This window comes from Arvicola amphibius, chromosome 9 (assembly GCF_903992535.2).
Source record: "Arvicola amphibius chromosome 9, mArvAmp1.2, whole genome shotgun sequence".
Taxonomy (NCBI): domain Eukaryota; kingdom Metazoa; phylum Chordata; class Mammalia; order Rodentia; family Cricetidae; genus Arvicola; species Arvicola amphibius.
In genome coordinates, this window is record NC_052055.2 from 19,515,948 (window position 1) to 19,543,805 (window position 27,858).

The 27,858-nt window shown below is 46.0% G+C and overlaps 1 protein-coding gene across 1 annotated transcript in view; it reads right to left on the reverse strand.

The window, feature by feature from the left end:
- Positions 1–4,152: 4,152 nt before the first annotated feature.
- The window catches only part of Anxa13 (annexin A13), a 51,896-nt gene continuing 28,190 nt past the window's right edge, over positions 4,153–27,858 (reverse strand). Inside the window, exons 3-11 of the mRNA XM_038342930.1 lie at positions 25,992–26,086; positions 22,970–23,140; positions 18,546–18,579; positions 18,346–18,425; positions 16,801–16,869; positions 15,764–15,865; positions 11,169–11,244; positions 7,293–7,405; positions 4,153–4,684 (exon numbers count right to left, since the gene is read on the reverse strand). Of these exons, the coding sequence (XP_038198858.1) occupies positions 4,565–4,684; positions 7,293–7,405; positions 11,169–11,244; positions 15,764–15,865; positions 16,801–16,869; positions 18,346–18,425; positions 18,546–18,579; positions 22,970–23,140; positions 25,992–26,086 (860 nt within the window). The 3' untranslated portion in view covers positions 4,153–4,564. The remainder of the gene's footprint in view (positions 4,685–7,292; positions 7,406–11,168; positions 11,245–15,763; positions 15,866–16,800; positions 16,870–18,345; positions 18,426–18,545; positions 18,580–22,969; positions 23,141–25,991; positions 26,087–27,858) is intronic.

A 27,858-nucleotide genomic window follows, 5' to 3' on the forward strand; every position in this document is an offset into this window, starting at 1 on the left:
AATAGCTCCACACAAATCAGGTGCTCATGGAACAGATGGTTCCTGCCAGCTGGGAAGAGGTCTAGCCCACTCCAGAAGCCTTGTAAACGTTCCAGGGATTAGCCTTAATTTGAGCTCCTCTGATTTCTCCCGTTTGCGCTTGTCTCTCAGATTCCCTCCTTCTTCTGTGTGGAGTCAGTATTGGCTGAGCATGTTTGGAACTCATGGAGTTGGTTGCCTTAAAAGCAGAAGGTATCAGTATCTTTATTTTAGTTACAAAGAAGCCACGGAATGTTCTCTTCAGAGCCTAAGATACAATCCCTTAGGCATAAGGGGGATGGAAGTTTGAAGGACATTCAGCAATGGCCCATCCCTTTCTCCTACAAACGCCACAAGGTTGCTGACTTCCGCAAATAATAGTACACCATACATTTAGTTTATGCAAATGGAATTTATTTATCCAAATTAAGTTCTCCCTGTATGTGCACATGCATGTAGGTAGACAGAATGTTGATGTGCTTTTCCAGAGTTCAGACACTAGAGTCTTGGTCTGTGGTGTGGACTGATGACCTGTTAGGATTTTTATAAGTTGCCTAGTGGAAGGTGATTGGATGACAGGGGATTGTCTTGTAAGGACTGAGGCTTCTTATTCTCATGAGGAGTGCTGGGTGGCCAGGTTGTTGTATGCTAGTTTGGCATCTCCTACTTCTTGGCTTACGCATGCACACTCCTCTTATGTGTTCGTGGTTTCCTTTCTGTGATTTGGCCTTGCTGTGACACAAAGTCATGGCACTTAGTGGGTTCCAGCCGAGTACTGCTGGATCGTAGGACTGAGATTTCTAGATTGTAAATTAAGTAAAAAAAAAAAAAAAAAATCCTGCTGGGTGGAATGGAAAGACAGTCAGTGGCAACTGCTGGACACTGTGATTTTTCTTGATTCTTAGGATTTACTCTAGAAATTTCCCTCCTACTATTTCGCCTCATTGTCTTGTTCTTAGATGTCAACTGGGCTCCTAGCAAGAACCTTGTGGTCCTGATAATAGCTGAGGATATCATATGAACCCATTTAATAGAAACACACATGGATTTTGAACTGCCTATGCCAACATGTGTATTGTATATTTGCAATATACAATATATGGAGAGACTGAGTATCAAGCACTGTTGTCTGAGATGTTCGGGCTACAGTTGTAAGTACCTAACAGTAGGACCCGATCTGCAGCATCTGTCAGCTCCCACACTGTAGATACCAGAGCCTGCTTCAAGATGCTGACATCATGTCATGGAATGTGAGTTGGGGACAATAAGCAATAGTACATTAGCATGTAGAAGTCTCTCACCTCTCAATCACAGTAGGTGAAATGTGTTGGGCACGCATGCAAGGAAGGACTTTCTGGGACCCTCAAAGCTACTGGGAGAAATTTGGAGAGTAGGGGGCTAATTTTCCCAGAGCTTCTGGTAAGTCACCTTAGTTCTTTAGGGTGAACATCTTCTTGATTTGCCCAGGCCAGACCCCCAATACCCTACTCACTGGGGTAAGTGGCAATGTGGAGAGTCACCAGAACCTGGAGCAGAACTTCCTGGGAAAATGCATTCTGGGATAGCACAGTCATGGAGGGGTGTGCTATCCTCTTGTAACCTTGGAAGTGGGCCTGTGTGTAATTCCCAGGGTCTTGAATATTGACGTGGCAGGAGATGCCATTCCTCTAGTGGCCCTGGAGGAATGGTGGGGTGGGGGGAAGGACTGTGCAGTAGAGGCTAAGACAGAGTTTTCTCTTTTCTTTCTTCTGTCTTCCATGTCCTCTCTCCCCACTCCCCCAGGTAGCTCTCTCTCCTCCAAAACTGAGGACACAGCAAGAATGAGGCAGGGTCTAGGTAGAGCAGGAGTGTGAAGAAGAGTGTGTGTGTGTGTGTGTGTGTGTGTGTGTGTGTGTGTGTGAGAGAGAGAGAGAGAGAGAGAGAGAGAGAGAGAGAGAGAGAGAGAGAGAGTTTCTTAGGTGGCCAGGGTACTAGCAGTGTGGGTGGCGTTCCCTGGACAGTGCTGATAAAAAGTTTTTAGTTAGTCAGTCACATAGAAACTTGTCCCATTTATAAGTGGAGGAACTATCCAACAGTCATAGAGACAGGCATTCGAATGCCTCATTCAGCCAAGCCATGGACAAAAGCACTTGTGAGCTGTGAGCTGGTGCAGCAGGGAGCACAGGCCTTAGGGTCTGAAGGACTAGGGTGAAATTCCAGCTCTAACTTCGCCCTGTGTGACTTTGAACAAATGGCCTTGCTTTTCTGTCTTATTCATACTGATTCGATGAAACACCTCTCTCTCCTGTATGCATATCTTGCCAATTCTGCCTGGGTCTCCTCTCAATCCACTCTTTTGTTTTTATGTCCTTGCCAAGTTCAGATCCCAAGAATTGATTGCTTAGTTTCTGTTTGGTGCCAAGTAGATTCAGTATGTTATGTTACTAGATTGGGTCCTGGAAAAGAACTTGGTATGTGTAAAATCTCAGCTTTGACAATGACTTAGGAGGTATCAGTGTTCACAGAACTTCTCTACTTGTGGGTCACCATTTTCTAAGTACTGAAAGGAGATTCTGCTCTATAACATCTATCCTTACACTGTACGTTTGGGCTATTTGCTACAATGCTACTCAAATGATTCCCAAAGGTTCAGACCTGATCATGTCCTTGGCTCATGTAGACATCTCCTGTGACTGGCAGTGTTCAAAAGATAAAGTCCTACCTTGGAAGAACATCCATTGCTCCTAGAGTTGAAATAAAAACTCAGCCACCTCGCTGTAGCCTTACCAGCCCATCCTTCTTTACATAGTATCCATGTTCCAATTTTATAGCATCCATGTACCAATTTCATAGTATCCATGTTCCAATGTTACAGCATCCATGTACCAAAAGACCCCTGCCCACTAAAGCTTCTTGGCTTCTCAACCTGCTTGGGGCCACACCCATGAAGAAGCTGCCAGTGGGTCCTCAGCTAGGGATGGGGCTCATGTGCTGCCCCCTCCATCAGTGCTGGAATGTTGACTGTCTTCATCGTGTGTAGCTCTTGCGCAGGCCACCACAGCTGCTCTGAGTTCAGGAGTGTAGTTTTATGTCATGTCCAGAAGACTCTGTTCAGCCACAGTGGCTCCATCTCCTTGGCTGGGATGCTCTTGAGCCTCGACAGGAGGATGTGCGGTACAGATGTTCCGTTTATGTCTGAGCACTCTGTAGACGCCTATATAGTCTCTGCATTTGAACTCTCTGCTTTTCTTGGTGAACTGACAACATTCTGCGCACTAACGGGAGCATCTGTTTTCAATACTGGCTTGGAAATACACGACATAAGAGATAGCACCATGTTTTCTTACCTTTCTCAGTGGAGTCCACTGAGACAGAAGATAAACGGATGAATGACTGCTGACTCATTCTCACACACATCGTTCATGTTACTTTCCTCAGAAACATGGTCTGTAGCATGGTTTTTGTGGTTATCCAGTTTGGGATAGGAATTCTAATTCTGTTGCTTACAAATGGGTTTTTAGCTAGGTGAACTAATACCTCAGTTTCTTCGAGTCATATATGGAGGTCCTACTAATACCACAGGGTTATGGATTAGGTATAAAATTGTGATACTGAGCAGTGTCAGGCACAGATCTCATCCAGTGCAGGATAGCTGTGATGGCTTGCCCAAAGTGTCCAAGTTATTGTGACGGTTGATGCTTAGCTCCATGAGGCTATAAGACCAGCATCTGGGAACGGAGACTTTGTTATTGCCGAGTCAACCCACCTGAGAAGCAGGGCATTGACTGTGAGCCTGTTGGCACTTTGCTTAGTCTACCTGTATTTGGAGATCAGAAGGAAGACTCAGGTGAGCCCTGTGCCCAGAGAAGCAAGGAAACCCAGCTGAACCAGGAACTTGGCGAGTTTCACTTCGAGTTTCACAGAGGCGGGTCTTCTCTGTCCTCGATGCTGGCCTTGACTGCCATCCAGGTGACTGTTGATAAATGTCACTCTTTGCCATCCCCCAGTATATCTGAATTCCACAGGTTCTATATTTCCCCAGGCCAGAACCCCGGTTCATCAAGCCAATTTGGAAAAACAGCTGACGGAGGCACAAACCATAGCTGTAATTAACAGAAAGACTTTGAAATTGAACACACAGAAGGGAAACGAACAAACTGTTTAATCTTGTCTTTATTCCGCTTTAGCCATTTAATCTCTGCTTTGGCTCTGTGCATCTGGAAGGCATAGAGTTTTCTAAACATTTTATTATAAATGTTCATTTCTTTTTTCACCAACTGCTGATTTCATATGTGCTTAGAAAGCATTCACTTAAAACACTAAAGGAAGATCGAGAGGCAATTTAGGTTGTAGCTAAGCCGGCATTCAAGGTGAACCGCTCAAGCGTTTGGAGGATGCGCTATTGATTTCAACAGTTTGGCCTTGGGGTACCTTACAACGGCCAAGGAAGCAATCCAGGAAGTGAAGGGTTTTCATGGAAAAGCCCCATTTTCAAGCTTGATTTGTTATGCTCAGGAGTCCCGATAAAGTAGCCTCTCTCCCCGCGTTCCTATTGCTCTGGTTTGACTCAGTGCAAAAGAGCCACCAGCAATTTCTGGAAGTCCCCAGAGGTGTCAGAGCGAACCATGTCAGAGAGAGACTTCTGATACTTCTCCTGGAACTTGGCTTTTATCCCCGGAAGGTCGACCTGTAGGAAAAATGACAACAGCGTGGGAGACGATACTGATTGTGTGTTGGCTGTAAAAGGCGAGCACTGTCCTAAGCCTTCGTCATCATTTATTATGGCTTTAAACAGCTTGCCGGGGCTGAGCTGGCATTGTTTACATCTCGAGGCTAAGAAAAGGGAAGCCTGCTTTAGTTTCCTAAAAGTAGAAGCGTCGCACATGTATTCCATTAAAACTTTATGTAAGGAAGCTAAAATTTAAATTGCATATATTTTCATGTGTTACAAAGTATTTTTCTTTTGCATTTTTTATAAGTTTTCGGGAAGGAGTCATTCACAGGTAGCAGAGATGTACACATGCAGGTGGGAGCTGAGCCCCATTTGCTTTCCAAGACAGGCTGGTCTGACGGTATTTGGTAGAAGGGTAAGCAGATTTTCCAGACAGAGATTTGAAATCAAGCATTGTGGGCTGGAGAGTTGGCTCAGCAGTTGAGAGCACCGACTGCCTTTCCAGAGGACCTGGGTTCGATTCCCAGCAACCCCCTATAACTCCAGTTCCAAGGGATCCAGTGCCCTATTCCTGCTTCCCTGGGCATCAGGCAGGACAACACTTCCAGTGGACACATTTCAAACCAATCACCGTGTGTAGGGCTTATTTTGAATCTAATTCATAGACAGTTTAAGAATCCCGGGCTTGAAGGACCATCAGGAGGAGACTACTCCAAAGTCTGACTGTTCTGCTTCGGATTCTTTCAGCTTTAAAAGCAAGGGTTGCACTAGGGCAAGGGGGGGTCCGGGCGGTGGGGACTAACTCTAGACTCCAGACGGGACAAAACTAGTCCTACAACGAAAGTTTTGTTTGCTGTGTTCTGGTTTTGGTTTGAACTCTGCCTTGCAAGCCAGGCCTACAAACAGTAGATAACCATCTGGCTCCCTTCTCTTGCTTCGGTGAGAGGCCAGGCTGAGACAGAATAAAGAAGGAAAGGTAGGAGAGGGTCAGGAAGTAAGGGGTTGTCTGAAGAGGACGCTGCTCTCAAGCCTGAGACTACTGGAGGTGGCCCTGCTGCCCAGCTCAGGCATCTTCTGCCTGGCTGGAGGCCCAGCTGTGGGGGAGGGGGAGGATGATGGGGTACAGGAGTGGGGAAGCTGGCCTTTGGTTCTAGTGCATGTGGAAGATGAGCAGATCCCCTAAACATGTATGCGCCTGGGCTTGAAGCATTCCGAGGGGACTTACCACAGGTAGAGATTACATACACGCACATAGGGGTCTGTTCTGAGTTGGGACTGAACATCCCACGGTCTGTATCCAAGGGAACCTAGAATGCTGGCAAGCCCTCTGGTGAGATCCAATCTCTCAGGGCCTGTAGAGCCCTGCTTCTCTCAAGACTTCTCTAGGGGCTGTGCTGCTGAGGGCTGGAGGGACAAAGAAGGTAAGGCTCCCCTCCCCCAAGGGAGGGAGAGAGACTCTCACAGGCTAGAGAATGCAAACTTCCAAGGAGCAGAGAGGCTGCTCACAGGAGTAAGGGGGTGGGGGAGGGGAGAGCACAGAGGAGGAGGAGAAAGAGGGGGAGGAAAAATTCCAGGAACAGAAATAAAAAGGAAAGAACTGCCTTGCTGTGAGGCTATATTTAAAAACAACGTCAGATGTTAAGTGTTTGTCGAAAGACATGGATCAGAATTTGGGCTGGTACCTCTCCCTCTCTGCTGAACATTTTTTTTTAAAAGATGTCTGTGGTTTTCAGCAGCTTAGCTCCTTTGGTTTCTTCCACAGCAGTGAAATGCCCACCACTTCCCCTTCTTTGCACATCCCCTTCTGACCGTGGTCTGACAGCCCAAGTGTTCGCTGTGCGGCCTAGAGGCTGCTGCTAAGTTCCTGGGCACACCTTCCCCTCTCTTTCTAATGCTCCTGTTCTTCTCTGAGATGGGGCCGCAAACTGGGCCTTGGGGAGTAAAAGAAGCCCCGTTCTTTTATGTGTAAAGCACTAACATGCGTGTAGTGCATAGACAGATACTCAGTCTTATCTGTGCTGTGAGATTTGGGTGGGAAGAGATGATAATTAGATATAAGTCTGTCTAACATAGCTCTGTGAGAGGGTCAGGATTGAGAAAGAGACCAAGAAGCCGTTCTATTGGGTTTTTTTTGTTTGTTTGGCTTCGATGTTTTTGTTTGTTTGTTTGTTTTCTGAGAAACCATACTTCTAAGGTGTGCTCTGTTAAATGAAGCGACCGAGGAAATCATTTGCGTGTTATCTCCGTCTTGCTGCATGATGACCCCTTTCCGTGCCTCTGGTTTGTCTTCCCTAAAATAGAGCTGGGCGTAGCTGTGCTACCTTGGAACAGCTCCACCAGTTCCCCTTTACACAGCGTCACCAGCTCTCTGGAGCCACAGATGACAAAAATAGAAGCAACACTTATTATTGTATTTTAATGAAAAGAAGAGGGCTGAAGCAGAGTCCGACACGTTCTGCATATTCTGGGAAGGAAAGGGCTGTCTTTGTCTTACGTTTTTGATATGTAGTCTAACAATAACATCATCATCAACAACAATAATAATAATAATTGCCAATGACATTAATTGGGGAAAAGACACTGACTGGGGCAAGTCCCCTTTTGGGGATCGAGTGTATCTTACCTCAGCCCTGGTCACGATGATGCGAATTAATGTCTCCTCGTCTGTCCCCATACCCTTCATGGCCTTATACAGTAGGTCTGCAAAATAGCCCTCGAGGTCCTGGGCACATCTCACTGGAAGGGAAGGGAAAGGAGGATGTGAAATGTTTTCGTGGTTTGCGGAACAACCTAGGGACCCCGCATAGGCACAGAGTGTCCAGGCTGTCCGTTGGCCGTCTGGACTTGACAGGCAGAGGTTGGAAAGGATCCGACTTTCTACTTCTGTGAAATAAGATCTAGAAGGTTCCCTGGGTTAGTGGAGCATGGATCTCCAGCCAGAACGGAGTCCAATCCACTGCAGAACGAGGAGGATGGCCTCGATTCTCTGCAAGCTCTGGGGAAGGAGAGGGGCCCCTCTCCCACTCATACTGTGGAGGTGTGGGGTCTCACTCACAGACATGGCTGGTCCTACCCAGGGGGACCTCTGGGACTAAAGCAGGCCTCTGTGGAAAACACAGCTTGACCAGCAGCCTTCCGAAATAGAACCTCACAGCTAGAAGGTTTGCTCAGCTGGACCACACCCTGCCTTCTGTGTTCAGAAAGCTCGGCACTCTTTGTTTTCCTTACTGCATTTGTTTGGGCGTCTTCTGTATTATCACCTGCAGGTCCCCAGCATCTTTCGTCTGGTCTGTGGGACAAAGATGCTCATCCCTACTATAAAGATTCCCTCTTTATGCTTCTGCTGTGCACTCCTTTCTGGTCCTCCTTTGTCTGCCATCTTTGCTCTATTTACAACCTGATGAAGCTTAGTCTTTGCTCATCAACCAGGCAATAAGGTGAACTTCCACACTGGAGGTAAGTGTGCGGCTAGTTTTTTTTTTTTTTTTTTTCCAGCTTGACACAGGCTGAAATCATCTGCGAGAAGGGATCCTCAATTAAGAAAATGCCTCTATAAGATAGGCTTGTAGCCAAGCCTGTGGGGGCATTTTCTTAATTAGTAATTGATGTGGGAAGGCCCAGTCCATTGTGGCTGGAGGTCCCATAGGTGGGGAAAGCAGGCTGAGGAAGGCATGGGAGCAAGGCAGTGAGCGGCACCCCTCCATAGCCTCTGCATAAGCTCCTGCCTCCAGGTTCCTGCTCTGCTTGAGTTCCTGTCCTGCCCCCTCCGGTGATGGATTATAATACGGAAGTATCAGCCAAATAAACTCTTTCCTCCCTTAGTTGATTTGGCCGTGGTGTTTCATCACGGCAATAGAAACCCTAACTAAGACAGTGAGGAAGCATTGCTTGCCCATCCTGCCAGGCTCGTAGGCATCCACCACGGCAAATGCTTAAGAAAAACCGAACCACTTACTCTTTAGGTTGCTGACATTTTTTTTTTCTAGAAAGCACACCAGTATTTTGTTTCTTTAAATTTTGTTTTTTTTTACTTTTTTTGAGACAAGATTTCATTCTATAGCCCAGGCTAGCCTCAAACGCAAGAATCCTCCTGCCTCAGACGGGAGTCATAGTACTAGAACTACAGCAACTTTTCAATGTTAGTGATAGTAATGCATTCACTATAAGTGTGGAATGTGAACCTTAACCTGTGCTGGAGCAGGGCTTTCATTTCCTACTCACTCTCTGTGTGGTTGGCGTTTCTGAGCGAGGGAGAGGAGCAGAACCCAGGTCAAGAGCTGTTCTTTTTTCCTCAGTCCATACGACAGTCACCTAAGTTCCAGTGGAAAACCGGAGCACCAGGTATTTTCTCTCTTTATCCTAAGAACAATCCCCCAATTCCTGGTTTGAGGTGGGTGGGAAACCCTGTGCTACTCTGACAAGCACATACTTGAGGCTCCCTGTGGTTCCCAGGCTATCAGAGCTGCTGGCACCCACAGGTTTCTCCTATGCCACACAGCACAGATGGATGTCCAAGGGTCATCTCTCTGTCAGTAACAAGTAGTAGAAATCCATCAAAAGGTTGGATCAGGACAGCTAGGGAATATCTGTAATAGACCTGTCTCTGTCGGGTGGAAGAAATGAGAGCCGTGGCTCTCCATACTTTGATCCTCTTTCCTTCAAAGAGCAGGACTTTGCAAACTTAACTGAGCACAAACCATCACCGGGGAGCTTATAAAGTGCCTTTCCGAGCACCATCCCTTTTCTGGTTTCTCTGTGGTAAACCTGGGGTGGGTTCTGGAAACTTTCCTAAAAGGAGATTCTGAGTCAGGCAGTCCATGGGCTCCACTGAAGAAGTGTTCGTTGTGGTGATCATGTGATCTCAGCCCCTATAGATTTGGTATTCCTGTATGTAGTCAAGGGATGTCTTTACAGTAGATGGAGTAGGGGTGGAATATCTAGGAAAGAGTCTTTGTGGGGATGATGTACAAAGTCTTCTCAAACCACTTTCACCTTTGGAACCTTGAGTCTATCAATTCCTTTAGTTCACAGCTCCCAACTCCAGAGCCTGGCTTTTTCCTTCCTCTCTACCATTCTTATTATCTGTTTTCTGTCTTTTTCACTGTGCCTTAATATATTTGTGTGTGTGTGTGTGTGTGTGCGTGCGTGCGTGCACCTACGCGTGTACGCATGTGCATCATTTGTGAACATTCAACTCCTTATGAGCAAGAACTGCATCTTTCGTGCCTCTGGTCCCACACTGAGCACAACTCAGGAAAATGCTGTCACTGGTACCTTCTAACTGGACTCTGGGGTCTTTCTGATTCTCACGTCACAAGTTCAGGAAAGATCTGGGCCCTCAGAACTCGTCATCGTGTAGAGCTCTAACCATTTGGGAGAGCCTCCATGAAGCCCAAAGGACAGCTGCTCACACAGGGCTCGTGTGTGTTCAGTGTGGGGCATGAGCAATGTGGGCAGCATTGAGAGTTCTGAACACCAGACTGATGTTGGCTGGTTTGAATGTAGAGTGAACATAATGGGAAAAGGTCAATGGCTGACATTGTTTAAAACAAAACTTGTACAAAAAAGAATCCTCCAAACCCCACAAAGGAGTTTGGCAATGGGAGCACATTTTTTAGGTTCCAGGGCTGCTAGCTTGGTTCTTCTTCTTCTGGGGGACACGTCTCTCCATCCCTGTGCCATTTGGGATGGTTCCCTGGACTTGCTACCACAGCAATGTGGACAATGGGCAGTGTCTTCATTCCAGGACTTGGAGAAAGGAAAAGGGAGCCTGCCAGACATGGTCCCATGCCCATCTCTTTGCTATTTCCTGCCTTTGGGCAATACCTGCAGAGAAGGTTCTGGGGTTGGCTTGGCATGGCCAAGATCTAGCCTCCCTCCCCTCTGTTTCTAAACAGAACTCATTCTTTGAGAACATTGAAGGGAATCCAGTGGGGAAAAGGAGACCCTCTGGCCATCAGGCATGTGCAGAAACTTGTCCAGAGCTCCTAACTGTGGGTGCATTTCAGTGCATGTCATATAAACTGTCACCACACTGCTACCTGAACTTAGACAACAGTCCCGGGCTTTGACAGATGCTCTTGGGGACCCACACTCTCAGTCCCAACCACAGGAGACACTGTGCTGAGCCTCTTAGATGCTCTCTTTCAGATCAGGCACTTAGTGCCAAGGCTGCTTGCTGACTGCTGATAGCTAGGCCCTTTCTCAGAAGTCCCTTTCCAAGTGAGGGAACTGACAGCTCAATGTTGCGAGGGTCCTGGAGGCACAGCCTGTGTCCAGTGACTAGTAGTGTGCAGTCACTAACAGAGTGCAGAGACTTGGCTGCTTGCTTCACTATGGACACCCCACCATCAGAGCTCCCTACAGAACAAAGATGCATTACATCCACCGCCTGCTTTGCCCAGAGCTGCTTCCGAAATGATTCCTGTAAGGGAACCCCATCTCTCAGCATAGTTCTGGGGACCCCACCCTGGGGCAGCACCCCCTAATTTTACTTTACCTATAGTTAAGTAGGCCTTCTTCAAGTCTCCTGATGTTTCTTCTTCGATGGCTTCTTCTATGTCTTTGCCTATGAGCTGGAAAGACAAAAGAAACCCAGCTATTACTCCAGTGTTGTGTGGGCCTCGCCATCCCTCAGCTTCCTTCAGAAAAAGTGCTGCTGTCTTCCAGATTCAGTGCTGTGCCCTGAGGGTGCCTATCCTGCCTCTCACATTGCAAGGTGGCATGGTTGTCCCTGCCCCCATTCAAGAGGGGACTCTCAGTGCTGAGGAGCTGACCGAGTTGACCCCAGTCAATGCCATTTCCTCAGCTCCCATTTTCTCATCTGTAAAACTAGGGAGTAGAGGGATAATAAATATATACTTGCAACAATATGTTTTGTGTATATGTGTCTATGAGAGAGAGAGAGAGAGAGAGAGAGAGAGAGAGAGAGAGAGAGAGAGAGAGAGAGAGAGAGAGAGGAGCACACCCATTCACAGACAGTGTATGCAGAGGCCAGCTGAGGATGACTGGTATCCTGCTTATCTCCCCTCACCTTGTTCCTTTGACACAGGGTCTCTTACTGACCACAGAGTTAGGTCGGCAGGCAGCAAGCCCAGGTGATCCTTCTGTTCCCCGCCCCTTACCATATCTCTGGATTACAGGCACTAGTGGCCACTCCTGATGGCTTTTTACGTGGAGATGAGGCTCAAACTCAGGTTCTCATGCTCAGTCAGCGCTCTTACCTACTGAGCCATATCCTCGGGCTGCGACAATAACTCGTTACATTGTATAGGGTTATGTTTGCCACCTTTCCCTTTGCAAGTTCCTGGGAAGCTGTGGTTGAAACTCTAGCCTGTGTCTCCTCCTTCTCACCTGTCTGGGAACTGAAGACTCAACCATTTACAGTCTGGGTAAAGTAAGGAGAGGCTGTGAAGTTCATGGTGAAACTCGATCTAATAGTTCATCATAGAGCGGGGCTTCAAGTGCCGGAAGCCAGGGGCTGACCACATCAAAATGCCACTTTCCTTTACTGCTGGCTGATTGCTAATGCTCTTATACATTCACTACTGGCTCACGTCGCTTGGCACTGTATTACACACTAGGTTTCTTTCCAAATATTTACAGAAACTAAAGTTAAAGTAAATTGTGCCTATCCTTAGCACAAATACTGCGGGGACCAAGCTCAGAGAAGGCAAATAAAGAGAAAGGAATACGCTCTGTTGGGTTTGAGGGCTTTGTCTCTTTCTTAGAAATTGTCTTTTGAAGACAGGACACAATTGATCCTAAAAATAATCGGGACATTTGAGTACACACTAATAGATTTGGGGGGATTATTGGAAAAACAAAGGCAAACCAAACATTCTTTGCTATGTAAAGACAAAGTGTGTACGTATGTGGGGCTATTTAACAAAGGTCTGCTCAGCATCTTCATATCTAGAAGTCTTTTTTGAAGTAGAGGACATTAGATCAGATCAAGCCCCCCCCCCCACTGCCCGCCCTGGGCTGCTGCCACCTTTCTGGGGTTTGATGTGAGTGAGAGTCGGCGCTTTGTAGGATGGGTATAGTTCCCCGGAAACTGGGCTCTTATTGTGCAGACTGAGATTGTATTTCATGAGGATGTTTTATTCACACAGGTCTGGGTTTAAAAAACAAAAAACAAACCCACATTAAGTCACTTTTTGTTTCTATTGTTAGAACTGAGCCAGAACAGTGGTTTTCAGTTTTCTGTAGACTCTCAGCCTCCAAAGGGGACAAAAGAGGAGCCCTGCAGATCTGAGGAGGCGGAGGCGGCCTCCTCACCTGTGTTCTCGGCGTCAGTGCCACGCTCTGACCTCTAGGGGGCGATAGTCACACGATGTCTTTTCTCTTCTGACCTCACCCTTTATTTGTTGCTGCCTAGGTAGGGATGAACATAGTCTGAAGACAGCATGCTGGCCCATGCTATTGGGACCCTCCTTTGCAAGCTTTATACTTGGTTCTTCTTTGTTTGTCTGTTTTGTTTTGTTTTTCGAGATAGGGTTTCTCTGTAGCTTTGGAGCCTGTCCTGGAACTAGCTCTTGTAGATCAGGCTGGTCTCGAACTCACAGAGATCCGCCTACCTCTGCCTCCCGAGTACTGGGATTAAAGGCATGAGCCACCACTGCCCGGCTGAATACCTGGTTCTTAAGGTACTCTCTGGATTAATTTAGGTTTTCTGATCTTAGGGCCAAACTAATCACAGTAGATAAATGGGCTATAGTGCCAGTATGGCATTTGCAGGAAGAGTAGGGACGCACGCTCTTCTTCTCACATGTGTTCCCCGAAATTGATAGCATGCCAGCAGTGAATGGGCCAAAGCCCCTTGTGTGGATCTAGGGATATGTATGTGAAGATGCTGACTAGGGAGGTGCACAGGACAGAGGCTGTGGGTATGTGCACGGACAGTTCTTACTGAACCCTGTTTGCAGAACTCACTTTGGCTCTCTGTGTGAGTCTTTTGTGCTTACTAAAGCCAGGACCATGATCATTGTGCATGGCTGGCAGTTTGAGAGGCTCTGTTGCTTGATCTAGAATTGGGGAGTGAGTCAGAAGCTAAGACTTGGGCTTAGAGAGGTTGGAAAAGAACAAACCCCTGAGCTGTAGAGCCAAAAATTAAACCCACCTCTATTTCAGGAGCATGTACTATGTAACTCCAGTGGTCACATACTAGTGTCTTTGTGCTTTGGCTAGTGACTTATCCAACCCTTACAGGGAGGGCCTGGCTTCCAACAGCAGGGTAAGCTCTTAAAGAAAAACAGCAGCAACGTTCAACAACAGTCCAGCAACACTTTAGATTAGAGCTACTTTTCTATACATGATCATGAAATCAGATGATTCCCTAATTTGTCCATTGTCACTGTTGGTCCCTAAGGGAAACAACAAACAATTGCTAATGTGTATTGAAGACCTACCATGGGGCAGGCATGAAGCACTTGGATTCATTCATTGACTCCTTGCTAGTTCTACCTAAAGCGATCTAAATCCTGTAGGTAGTATTAACTCTATTTTACAACCGGGGGAAACCAAGGCACAGAGCCCCAATAAGCCAGAGCTGACTTCTCAAACTTAAGCATGTGTCAGATTCAAGACTCAAACTCAAATGAGGTTCAGTAGAACCAAAGACAGGGCTGAGAATTGTTGTTTTAGTGGGTTCTCAAGTGACTATGGTATCTCTGTTTGGGGATCTAGGTAATGGCCTAGATCCTAGTCGCTTGTTTTTAGTAATTTATTGAGATAGTCACTGATTTGGGGGGTGGGGAGGTGATCTGTATTGATCACCAATGTCAGCCATTCTCAGAAACTCCAACTGTGGTGGCCCCTGTGACGCGGAAAGAGGACATAGATCATGGATTAAGTCCTCCAGCTTAGTAGCCACGGGCTTCAGGCATGGAGAACGGGGAGGATGGGGTCAGCTGCCTTTGATCATGAGACACTGGGCATGATTTGAAAGCAGGGGGCCCTTAAGGCTTATGGACAGTAAGGCCACAATCCCAAAGCTTTGTCTTTTCATCTGCTGGCCGCACACACGCGAGGCTAGTTTGAGGAGCAGCCAGCTCCGGCCGGGCCCGAGGTAGAGCTCAGCTGGGAGCCCTGGCGTTCCCATCCATTCTCTGCTACTGACTTGCTGTGTGGTCCTGATAAGTTACAGATGGCTCCTTGCTTTGCAGACTGGCCTTGTCCAGCAGTTGTGGGCCACCATAAAATAGCCACTCAGCCCATGTGGTAGTTCTGATATTGTTGTGAAATTGAAATCAGGCCCAGAGTATAGAAATGTTTTGAAGAGGTAGAAGCATTCTCCAGAAACAAAACAGAAGACAAAAGAAATCTGAAACTCCCTGTAGGCTTTTTTTTTTTTTTTTCAAATTAAAGGTTTTTCTTTTGGAAAGGGACCTATCACTAAGGACCTTGAAACAGAGAGCTCATTCTGCTGGCTCATGGCAATCATGAGATTTAAAACATAAAATTTATGCTTGTTTTTCTCAGGAGCCTTTTTCTGAGGTATGGCAATCAGTCCCATGAGGCTGACAGTAAATTGTAATCATAAAAATAAAAGCAAACATGTGTATGCTTGCCACATGGCAGATACGGTCCTGAGCCTGCATCCGATTCCACACTTATGATGATGTGATGGATGATGATGCCCACGGGCAGGTCACACCAGGTATGGTCCTGAGCCTGCATCTGATCCCATGCTTACAATGCTGTGAGCAATGATGATGCCCATGATCAGGTCTCACAGAAGAGGAGAGGGAGGTTATCCATTTGCTATTGGTAGATCCATGACTTGTATCCTGGACCCTCTAAATTTAAAGCTTTGCTCCTAAACATGACATTTCTCTTCTGGCTTAGCTCTGCCATAACCCATAGTTTCCCAACCTCAGTCCCACATTTGGGGCTGGTCTATTCTGCACAGTTGAGCTGCTCTGTGTGTGTTTAGTAGTATCCTGGGCCTTCCTTCTTCTACCATTGAGAACCACTGACCTAAATGATCCCATCCCCAACACTCGGTCCTACACCCCAGATCTTGGCCTCTTTTAGACATAGCTCAGGACCACGTCAGAAGGAACCCTTGAGCCTCAGGGCTTCACTACTTACAATCTGATAGGCTTGGAAGGTGGCACGCAGCTGCTTGTAGCTCCTCTTGGCCAGGACTTCATTGAAGGCAAGCTCATCGGTACCCCAGCGGCCTTCCCCTGCCTTTGGGGCCAAGTGCAAACAATGTGAAAAGAACCCGTGCAAAGAGACTGAACATACATTGCTGTTGAAGCTGGGCAGTCAAACACTTAAATATATTGTGATGTAGAATGCTACGATCGCCATATCTCATGCTACAGCTGTGTCTCCCGACTGCCTGAATGTGGTGAGACATCCTTGAGTCTGTGCTTCTCAATATATCAGAAACCGGCATGACAGGGTGCGCTCCCTATTGCTACCCTTGCACATCAACTCAAGGTCTGTGTCCTCAAAAGTCCCTGGCGTTATTACAACATCCCTTACATTCTGGTTTGGACTCTACCTTGTGGGTTCATGAGAAGAAATAGAGATCTGGTCCATCATGATATAAGAGAGGAAGGTTATTCTCTCACCCCATGAGTGTGCCACCCTCTTGTAAATGCTCAACAAAACTCCCTTCAAACCCGCAAAGCAGACCCCACTTGGGGTATTTACTTTTCGAGGAGTCCCATCTCTCTTGGGAGTACACGCTTTATTAACAAACTTTAGCATAAACTATCTATGCCGTTCAGCCAAATTCCTTCCTTTATGAAGGCAAGAGCCAAGAGGCCCCCATAAGACTGAGAAGGACAAAATCTGCATGCGAGAGAAGTCATGTGGAAAGATGGAGCACTTGAGGCCTCCAGCCTCCAGATATGCAACATATCTGCCTGTATTGTTATTTATTCCATCCTGTGTTTCAAAAGGGATCTGAGGTGGTTGGCTCCAGAGCATAAAAACAGGAACGAGTCTTTATAATATGACCTTTGCAGATTATAGCACATATTCATTTATCAGAAGACATATTTGATTCCAAAGCAACTCCCATTTGCAGGAAACAAAGAAATGCCTGTTACAACAGCGCCAAAGAGTGAAAAAGCCAAAGGAATGCGTGCAGCCAGGTGCATGCAAACACTTACATCATACAGATCTTTGGCATCCTGACCAGCCAGGTCTTTGTCCACGGTACCTTCTTCATCTCGATTGGCCTACAAAGATAGATGTATTGCTATTAGCTCAAGTACCTGCTTGATCACAGGAAAGCTGAGTGAGCCCTGTGATACAGGGGTGACTTTGGGAGAAAGAAGGGGGTGCTGAAGCGCCACTCAGTCTGACAGAGTGGCAAGGCCTGCTCTTTGCTGCCACCTTTTGGAAAAGACTGAAAGCAGTCTAATGTCTGTGTTTCTCTCTCTCTCTCTCTCTCTCTCTCTCTCTCTCTCTCTCTCTCTCTCTCTCCCTCTCTCCTTTCTCTTCTCTCTCATACCCAACAATGGTCACTCACCAAATCCACAGTCTTCAGTGAAAGCTAATAGTAACCTCGGGTCCACTACGAAGCAAGCATCCTCCTTCCACACATACCAAATGCCATCATTTGGTGGTCAATGTTAAAAAAACTCTGAGAGTTGGTCATGGGAGACTATGGATGTCAAAAAACATGGGTAAATGGCAGAGTGCTAAAATGACCCCAGTGACTTTTCCTTGGGTATGGATGGAGCAGTAAAGCAGATGGGATGGTATCTCATGATGATGTCATGTCAGTGACATCATGTCAGATAGTGACATCATGTCAGATAGCATGGCAGTGTTTTGCTGGTATAATCCAGGCCTCTAATCAGGCAAATGAATCCAAAGGGAAATTATCCTGGAGGATCCCTGGCCTAATCAGATGGGTGTTCTTAAGGGTTAGAGGTGGAAGTTCCAGAGGAACTCTTGCTGCTGGCTTTGGAGAAAGCAGGCAGCCAGGCTATAGCTGGTGGCAGGAGTGGAGGGGCATGCAGCAGGAGGCTGGAGAAAGTTCCAGGAACTCCTAATGGCCTCTGGGTGACAGCCAGAAAGGAAACAGTCACATCAGGCAGAGGGCTCCAAGAAGGTGAATTCTCCCTGAGCCTTGGGTGGCTGACATGTTGATTTTACCCTGGTGAGATTACCCGTCAAGGTGTTTGCTAACAGATATCTGGACCCTTGGCCTACTGGCCTTGGTGGATAATGAGCCATGATACACTGAGCTGTGATGTTTGGGGCACTAAAACATAAGGCAACTGTCCGCTCTTCCTTCTGTGCTTGAAATCTACACAGTCATGTTCTCTGTTGTCACTGTGCCGTGTAAGTGGGAGCAGTGAAATGTGGAGAGTGGACAGAGGTCTGTCAGTGAGAACTGGATGACGTCTGTCTGTCTGGAGCCTCAGGGGCCTGTGGTGCAGAAGATCTTTGGTTTTCTTTCTTTCTTTTCTTTCTTTTTTTTTTTTTTTTTTTTTTTTTTTTTTTTTTTTTTTTTTTTTTTTGTTTCTCGAGACAGGGTTTCCCTGTAGTTTCTAGAGCCTGTCCTGGAACTAGCTCTTGTAGATCAGGCTGGCCTCGAACTCAGAGATCCGCCTGCCTCTGCCTCCCGAGTGCGGGGATTAAAGGCGTGCTCCACCAACACCCCGGTGCAGAAGATCTTAAAGACCCATTCTGTTCATCTTCACCTGCAGCACGGACACCAGAATCTTTCTGAGAGTTCCGCTTGTATCGCCTTTGACATCAGATTCAAGGTTCTTGTCAAACACTTTTGAGGAAGAAAAAGGAAAGGGGAAAGTGGATGATTGAGTTACCAGCAATTTTATAAACAAAACAAACCAACCCAATAAACAAAACTTAATTCGAAGCCAGAACAAAAGTTACTTACACCTTTGGTAGGCTTCTTTGATGGCAATGATTTCCTAGGAAGATGGTAGAAACAATTAGTGTCCAAGCTTGGAGCCAATAGGAAACAGAGACGAGGCAGATGCCCATCTCCTGATGCAGGGGGTCTTTGTGACTTCCTACTGAGATGGTTGTCCCTATAGAGCAGGGCACAGGCCTATAGGGAATCTGCCAATGTAGTGATGAGGCAAGCAGACCTGCTTTTCATCCTGCCTGGCTCCCGCATGGCTAGCTTAGCCCCAGAATAATTACACGGAAACTGTATTCATTTAAACACTGCCTGGCCCAATAGTTCCAGCCTCTTATTGGCTAATTCTCACATCTTGCTTTAACCCATGTTTAGTAATCTGTGTAGCACCACAAGGTGGTGGCTTACCGGGAAAGATCCTAACCTGTGTCCGTCTAGGGTCGGAGAATCATGGCGTCTGCCTGTCTCTGCTTTCTTCCTCCCACAATTCTGTTCTGTCTTCCCCACCTACCTATGTTCTGACCTATCAGGCCAAGCAGTTTTCTTTATTAATTAACCAATGAAAGCAACAGATAGATAGAAAATCCTCCTACATCATGTCAGGGTAAGATGACCCTTTCTGTGTAAACATTTCAAACATATAAGTACTGTACGCATACAGTCTCCTTCGACATGGAGTCAACTAGGGGGATCTGTCACCAGACAAAGACAATATAGTATATATCTGTCCATGAAAAGAAAGAAATTCTGTCATCTGTGACAACATGGTTGATTCTGGAGTACATGGAATGAAATAATCCAGACACAAAAAGTCATGCCCTCCATGAAAACACTCATTTATGGAGTATAAAAAAGATAACCTCATAGGTCTGGAAAGCAGAATGGTGGTTACAAAGGCCGGAAAGATAGGGGTCTACGGTACTAAGTTACAGTGTATGGTGGTTTGAATGAGAAATGCTCCCCATAACTCAGGCATTTAAAAAGTTGCTGGCTCTGTTTGTGAAGGCTATGGGAAGGTATAGCCTTGCGGGAAGAAGTATGTCACTGGGAGGGGGCTTTGAGAGTTTATAGCCTCATGCTATAAGGTTTTGTGTTTGCAGTTGAAGATGTGATCTCTCAGCTTCCTGTTGGTGCTGCCATGCCTTCCTGCCATGACGGGCTTTATCCTCCTGGAACCATAGGTCACAATAACCCCTTCCTGCTCTGAGCTACTCTTGGTTTTTATTACAACAGAAAAGTAACTGGTACCCGTGAGACAGGAGTGAGATGTTCTAGTGGGCACAGTAGGACAATTGGAGTTAACAAGAATATATTGTATAGTTCAACACGGCTAGAAGAGAGGGCCCTGAATGTTCTCCCATAAAGGCATGATGGATATTTAAGGTATTCACTGAATAACCAGGGATTCACTGGCTATTCAAACTTGGCCATGATACTTTGTCTATATATGTATCAAGCATCACACCTTAGCACAAACATAGCTACAGAGACGGCATGCCAGTTAGTACTAGGAAGGCAGAAGTATTACAGCTAAGCTAATACCATTCCCTATCTCTTAACCCAGGCTCATTCCCTCATCCCCACCCATACAATTAAGGCTAGAGTCCAATGGGAGAATGGGTGTAAAGGATCATGGAGCCCTTACCTAAACATACAGCCAGTCCTTCCAACCAGTTCTATGGAATTCTTCCCTAATTGTAATGGTGACATCAAGGAGGAGCAAGAGGTACATAGGCTGAGAGGGACTAGGGAAGGGAGCCTCATCTATGCAGTCATAGAGGAGTGGGCATACACCCTGGGTGCAGACCTTCCAGTGTGGCTGTTTTGATGTCACTCTTGCCTGTAGCTCCTCCCTCTCTGCTCTATAAGAAAGCCTAATAAACTCTTTGGTTCCCCAGAGCCAATTTTGTAGAATCATACTTTGGTTTGTCACTGGGACCTTAGAGGAAGACATTGTTCACATCTTCCCGAGGAAAGAAACCTTAGCAACAGAATTTCTAGAACTATTTTGTATACATCATATGTTTAGCCAGTGGAAAACAGTGCTGATTGTTTTGTGGCTTGCTTCTAGCTCCATATTGTCCTGGAGGTCCAGCTAGCCTCTAACGCAGATCGTCCATGTTTTTCTGGCAGAGACAGAAAGTGTCCCATGCTAGGAGACGCCCCAGTTGACTTAGCTAGCCTCCCACGGGTGGCCGCTTAGGTGGTTTCCAGTTTGCCTCTGCTTTAAACAGCAGGGAGGGTCAGCAGTGCAAGCTTCCCTCTAGAATGTGTACTGGCGGCAATCCTTTGACATCATTCCTGTCAAGTCAAGCCTCAGAGCCTTCTCAACTTACGCTCCAGCCAGCAGTGAGTAAGAGCAGACATTTCCCGGTACCCGGCTCATAAGGGAGTGGAAAGGAAAGTCAGACAGGAGCAGGTGTGGGGAAGGCACCAACTGAGCAGGTGTGGGCTGTGATGGGGGAGGGAGGGCAGGCCAGGTGGTAGGGCTGTCGTTTTGTTTATACAGCTCCCTCCCCTTTGTTTTTAACACCTACCCTTGGCATCTACATGACCCCAGCTCCCCACACCTTCACTTTGTGTGTGTGTTTCCCTGCTTTTTCACCACCAGGTATATTTGATTGAAAGAAAGGCTTTGCTGGTTGCTTGGATTTTAAAGGGACCATGCGAAGATTAGGAAAACAATAACGGGAGGAACCATTTCATTAAAGCAGATACTGCTTGCTCGATGTTGTTGCTTCCTTTCAGGCACCTGGGCATCTCTGGGAAGTAGGGGCATGAACAGGGAAAATGGGGTGACAACAGATGGGACCTGCACTAATCCTCCTCTGAGGGTCTACCCTATCTCCTTGTGATGGAAGGTTACAGGCTGGGGATTTAGCTCATTGGTACATCATTTGCCTGGTAGGTGTGGGCTTTGAGTTTAATTCCCAGCAATATATATATAGAATATATATGTATATATGTGTGTGTATGTATGTGTGTGTATATATATACATATATATATATGTTGATTTTTATTGAGCTCTACATTTTTCTCTGCTCCCTTCCCTGCCTCTCCCCTCCCCTTCAACCCTCTCTCCAAAGGTCCCCAGGCTCCCAATTTACTCAGGAGATCTTGTCTTTTTCTACTTCCCGTGTAGATATGTCTGTCTCTCTTAGAGTCCTCATTGTTGTCTAGGTTCTCTGGGATTGTGATTTGTAGGCTGGTTGAAATGGAAGGATTTTATTAACCCCCATGATTCAGAAGATTTGCAATTGCTACAGTGGCTTGGTTCATGGTGCTGCTGTGACGTCATGACTGAGTTTGAGTCTCGGACAAGCCGAGGAAGCAGGCGACCAGAAGCAGCAGGTTGTGTCATTACATTGAAGCATGGTGGCAGGGCAGTGCTTCAGATTTTCCCTGCTATCTGCTCTACCCACTGCCACTGTTCCCTCCTGGGAACTTTAGAATGTTGGGCTTTTCTGGCACTTTCTTTGCCATGTCTGCTCATTCTGCTGGGACTGGTGGTTGTGGAGAAGGGTGGGTTCTCTAAGAGTGATTCACGGGTCTTTCTCTTGACCTTCCTGGCTTGGGGAACCACAGACAAGCCGGCTCATGCCTGCACCTTAGCAAACGTTCTATGGAGCTCCTGAAAGGGAAGGGTGCATTCTCAAGGGATAAGTGGGAAGAACTTCTGACAGAAGGATGCAGAACTGGACTTGGGGATGTGGCTCAGTTGATAGAGTGCTTGTCTAACATGTACGAAGCCCTCGGTTTGATCTCGAGTACCACATAAAACTGGTGGTGTATGTCTATAATCCCAACACTCAGGAGATGGGGCAGAAGGACTAGGAGTTCAAGGTCATCCTCAGTTACGTACTGAATTTGAGGCCAGTTTTGGTTACGTTAGCCTCTGTCTCAAAACAAAACAAAAAGGAAAAGAAGCCAAACAGCATCATCAAAACCCCAAAACCCCAAAGAAAAATAGCAAAAAACTATTGACACAGAATTGTCCAGGGAGATGCTAGTGGCCACTGGGCTGTTCACTGGAATTCCTGGCACCACCCACGTTTTCCCATTATTGAAATTTTCTGCTCTATGCTAGGTGACAGCCATGTATGAAGCAGGGACACAAACATGCTTGGCTGCTTATTGATATTCACAGCAGAAGGCCTACAAAGTCAGAGCGGGAACAGATAAAGGTGAATCCTGCTTCCTGCATGAAAACCACATTCATTAGAAAAACAAGACCTAGGCCGATGTAACTTTTCCATCCAGCCAGGGGCAGCCACAGGGTGATGGACTTCAGCTTAGCAGACGTATTTCTGCCCAGAACCTTGTCCACTTACGGACACCATGTAGGGGGATGAGCTTCCTCCAAGGGGGCTCGGCCATCTCTGATGCTTTCGTGACCTGTCCTGCAGGAGGTGGGACTGAGGGCTCAAGGGAGACTGACCTTATTGCTTCTTGTGCAGAGGATTTCTATGAGCACAGTTTCATCGGTGCCCAGGCCCTTCATGGCTTTCTGCAACTGCCGTGCGGCATATTCACTGGGGCGGTCTAGAAGGGCCAAGGCTGTTTTCTCAAAGTTTCCACTCAGTTCGCTCTTGAGCACGTTCTCTAAGTCCTGCAGGGAGCACAGAGCAGATGACTGCAGTGTTGTGGGAAGAGGAGGTGAGCGTCTGCCCACAGGACTATGTGAGTTTCAGGGTCAGGGCACCTGCTCTAGACAGCAAGAACCACTTGATCTTGAGGACAGTGGTCACCACAATTACCCATTCCTCTCTCCCCTACCCCTCAATCTGGCAGAGAGGCATCTTGCTCAGGGCTGACATGCCCACACCAAGATGAATTACAACAGCAAGAATATTTACAGAACATTCTAGAGTTCTGAGAGCTTCTCTCAGCGAAGTTCCACACAGGCCTGCAAAGCTGGCAGACGAACTGTGTTATCTCCACCCAATAAACCGCAGAAAATGAAGAATTTGCCCAAAACATTCAGCTAGAAAAGACTCAACAATTTCCACTATTGGTCAGTGTTTTTATATGGGAGAGTAGCAAGACTTATGCCATAGGGTCATGGGGGAGTCAGAATCCATAAAAAACTCTTCACTGTGCCCACATTCAATGGTCAAAAAGTATTCATGGTAATATATATTATGCAAGAATATTATTACTCCATACAGAAAAGAACTTTTTGAGAAAACACAAATCAGTTGGTTTTCTGATTATACCTTTGAGCTCTGGGTTAGGGAGAAAAAGCTGGAAACTTTTATACAAGGGGATCTGCTGTGTTCAAAGGGGACTGCGGTATATGCTTCTGTCCCTTCTGTCCCTTCACCTACCACTGCATCTTGTGAAGGCAAGCCTGCCTCAAGACTATACAGTATGGGTCCACTAAGATATCTGAAATACATTTTCCCAGCTCAGATAGATAATGCTTAGGACTGCAGAGAGGCCGCAGCTCCTCTGTCTTTTGACCCATAGGCATGAAAGCCAAGCTGGTATTTTATATGCTTCCAAGCCTAAGAAGCAGGCTTCAGGAAGCTCGGATGCTTGTCCCAGCTTCTCTAATAACTGCCCATGGTCCTTCGTGTCACTGTTCTCGGGGCTCAGTGGGTGTGAGGATTTAGGGATGAGTGTTTGACCTCCTCTGAAGTTTTAAGCATCTCTTTGGTGGTCTCAGCTCTCAGGGGATCATCAAATGCTTGGCACAGGACAGTCTCCCAGCTTTTGTGCTAGAACATGCTCTCTTATTTCTCAGCCAAGTCCCTAGACCCACGTTTACTTTTGTGTTGGACAAGAGTTCAAGGTGTCTTGTGTTTGACTTTCTATTTTACTGGGCTAGGGAAATAGAAGTAAGTTGGAGGATGTCTGTTTAGAGTCAGGCACGTAGAAAAGGATGAAAATTCCACTTCTACCCAACGAGGCAAACTAGAGACTCACTCATTTTCATAAAAAGTGACATCAACAAGCCTGAGTATTAAGAGAGATACAAGCAACAACACCTGCAATAGCACAGCCTTTGACCATTTGTTATATAAATAAATAACCCCATTATGGCACCAGTCTTTCTGGGAATAGACGCTGGCCTCACTGACTGAAGACTTGGACATGGGTCCTGGTTCTTTATATATTGTCAAATTAGTAACTAAACCTAATGAACACTTGAAGATTATATATAACAACACCAACAACAAGAAGAATAAAAGGAAAAGGAAGAAAGAAAGAAATGCTAAAACTTAAGGAAACTGAGAGCTCCTAAAAAGTTTTCTGTACTCTGAAAGCCACAACCAATCAAAATGCTGAATTGTGGAGCCCAACCCCAAAGCATACATCTACAATACAACTCTTGCACCTAAGGCCCAGGGAAAGAAAGATGTAAGAGCCAGAGAATCCAGGAGTTCGCTGTGAGATTGGGTCTCCTAGGAATATCAGAAGCTACACCCATAAAGTTTCACCAACATGACTGCCCAAACACAAGCTGAACAGGGACAAGAGCAATAGACATGCCAAAGCGGACAGAGGTGGGGGAGGAGGCACCATGGGCCCTTAACTCCACAGGCAACTGATGAAAGCTGGTAGTGGAAGAAATTCTCCTCCACAGGGAAGAGTTTATCAATTGGCTATCCAATACCAGATAGTCAACCCTGAAAACATACATACAAGCCACGTTATACAGACTGAACAGGTTGCATTGTGTATTTAAGAATATATGTATAAACATATATGTGTGTGTGTATGTATGTACGTACGTATGTATGTAACAACAATGAAAAAAGAGGCCATGAATTTGAAAGAGAACAATGAGGGTTATATGGAAGAATTTGGAGGGAATAAAGAGAAGAGGGAAATGATATAATTATATCATCTCAAAAATAAAAGAAAGAATTTTAGTTTTCTGAACCAATAATTTGAAGAGATATGAATCCCAAAGACAGCTGAGTAGAAGAATATTTTTATATTAAGCCCCACTTGTGGGAACTGGTTTTCAAATCGCTATCCTGCTTATGAATTATTGTATGTAAGTAGTCCAAATTGAATGAAAAATGAGTAAATGTAATAGAAAAATGAAGTCAATTAAGAAAACAATGAGTTGCTGGACAGTGGTGGCACACGGCTTTAATCCCAGCACTCAAGAGGCAGAGGCAGGCGGATCTCTGTGAGTCTGAGGCCAGCCTGGGCTACAAGAGTTAGTTCCAGGACAGGCTCTAAAGCTACAGAGAAACCCTGTCTTGAAAAATCAAACCAAACTAAAGAAAACAAAAAATCAAAATCAAAAACAAACAAACAAACAAAAAACCCCAATGACTTAAGGGGAATTGGTTTATAGGTATTAAGTTGGTCTAGCAATATCAGTCTTTTGTCTAGCCAATTAAAAGTTCCAAATGCATTTTTCTCAGACTGTATTCTAACTCTAGCCACGTTGTCCCTCCAGGGGTGTGCAGAGGAAGCTGAACTGGCTCAACCCTGCATACCTTGCCGTACTTCGTCTTGTACTTCTGCTTTATCTGTTGCCTCTGCTCCGATGTCCTGATGGATAAGACCTCGATGATGGCCGCCTCATCTGTTCCTGAAGGGCAGGAGACATAAACAAAGTCTCAGTGATCAAGAAATGTGATGAACGCTGCTGTCATCGAAGAAGCCATGACTCCAACTTAAAAAGGGCCAGGGTCTAGAATGGGGCTAGATGATCCTGAAAACCATATTCTTTCCACTCAGACAAATATCCATGGAGACCTCCCCGGTGTGCAGTGCAGTAAGAGGTACAGTTAGAAAGAGAAATGTCTATGGCACGTTCCCAAACTTAATTCCCAGGGGAATGGAAAAACATCTGCACTAACTCTGAGCAGGAGCATTGGTCAAAATCGGCCGAAGGTAGAAAGCTCCCAAAGTTCATCAGGAGACAAATGGCTGAACAAAACATAAGGTACCCATACAGTAGACTCGTACTGGGTCTCAAGAAGGACTAGAGTACAGAAAAATATGAATGAACCCTGGAAATGTCAGACTAAGTGAAAGGGACCAATCACAAAAGACCACAAATTGTAGGATTCTATTCATGTGAAAACCTAGAATAAAGGATTCTGTAGAGGCAGAAAGTGGGTTAGGGATTGACAGAGAGGACAGAGTGTATGAAAAGATGAAAGTATTCTAAAATCAATCAGTTATCTATGGCCATACCATCCTGAACATACCCAATCTCATTTAAAATCAATTAACTATGGTTGGACTACATATATTTATAAATGAAGGAAAATACTTGTATTGGTTTGAAAGAAAATGGTCCCCAGAGGGAGTGCCACTAATGGGAGGTGGAGCCTTGTTGGAGGAGGTGTGACTTTATTGGAGGAAGTGTGGGGTGGGCTTTGAGGTCTTCTGTGCTCAAGCTATACCCAGTGAGACAAACTACCTCCTGTTACCTGAATATCAAGATATAGAACTCTCAGTTCCTTCCCCAGCACCATGTCTACCTGCATGCTGCCATGTCCCACCATGATGATAATGGACTGAACCTCTGAACTGGAAGCCACCCAATTAAATGTTTTCCTTTGTAAGAGCTGTTGTGGTCATGGGGTCTCTTTACAGCAATAGAAACCCTAACTAAGACAACACTGGGCTGTATATTTTCAATGGGGAAATTATATGGTTTATAAATTCTGCCTCAATAAAGTTAGTTTTTAAAAGAAACCTAATAAAGGGTATGGTTTGTTCCTTATCCACTTATCTATCTGAATAGACAAGATTGAAACCCAAATTGACAGAATAGTGATCTTATCCACAAACTTGTGTGTGTGTGTGCGTGTGCACACGCACACGCACACACACACATGCACAAAAGACTTTAACACCTCTAGTTCCTCACCTACAACCTGGTGTCATGTAGTTCAAGAATAGGAGAGAATGAGAAGGGAGAGCCCAAAGCGCATATAGCAACAATTGTATACCAAAGACAGAGAGCAACATAAATGCCCAAGGACCTGGCACTGCCTCACATGCACAGAGGGCTTAGGTCCATGCCACTCTGCAAGGAATGCTCACCTATTACAGAGTATGCTAGGGTCCCACAACATTCAGCAGTTGTGAGCTCTACGAGGCACTTCTGAGGCCATCTAGTCCTAGGTCACAATGGTAGATGAAGAAACCGAGGAAGGCACATTGCATTGGTTTCTGCACACATCCTTCTAAGCTGCAAACCCTGTAACTAGTTTACCCCTAGCTTCCTGTCAGTTTCTTCCCCGCCCCCCACTACCTTCTTCTTGGTGTCGCATGCTGCCTGGCCCTTCTTTTCCCTGCCCTCTAACCTCAGTTCCCAGTTGGCCCTTTTGGTTGTGATCCTCTCTT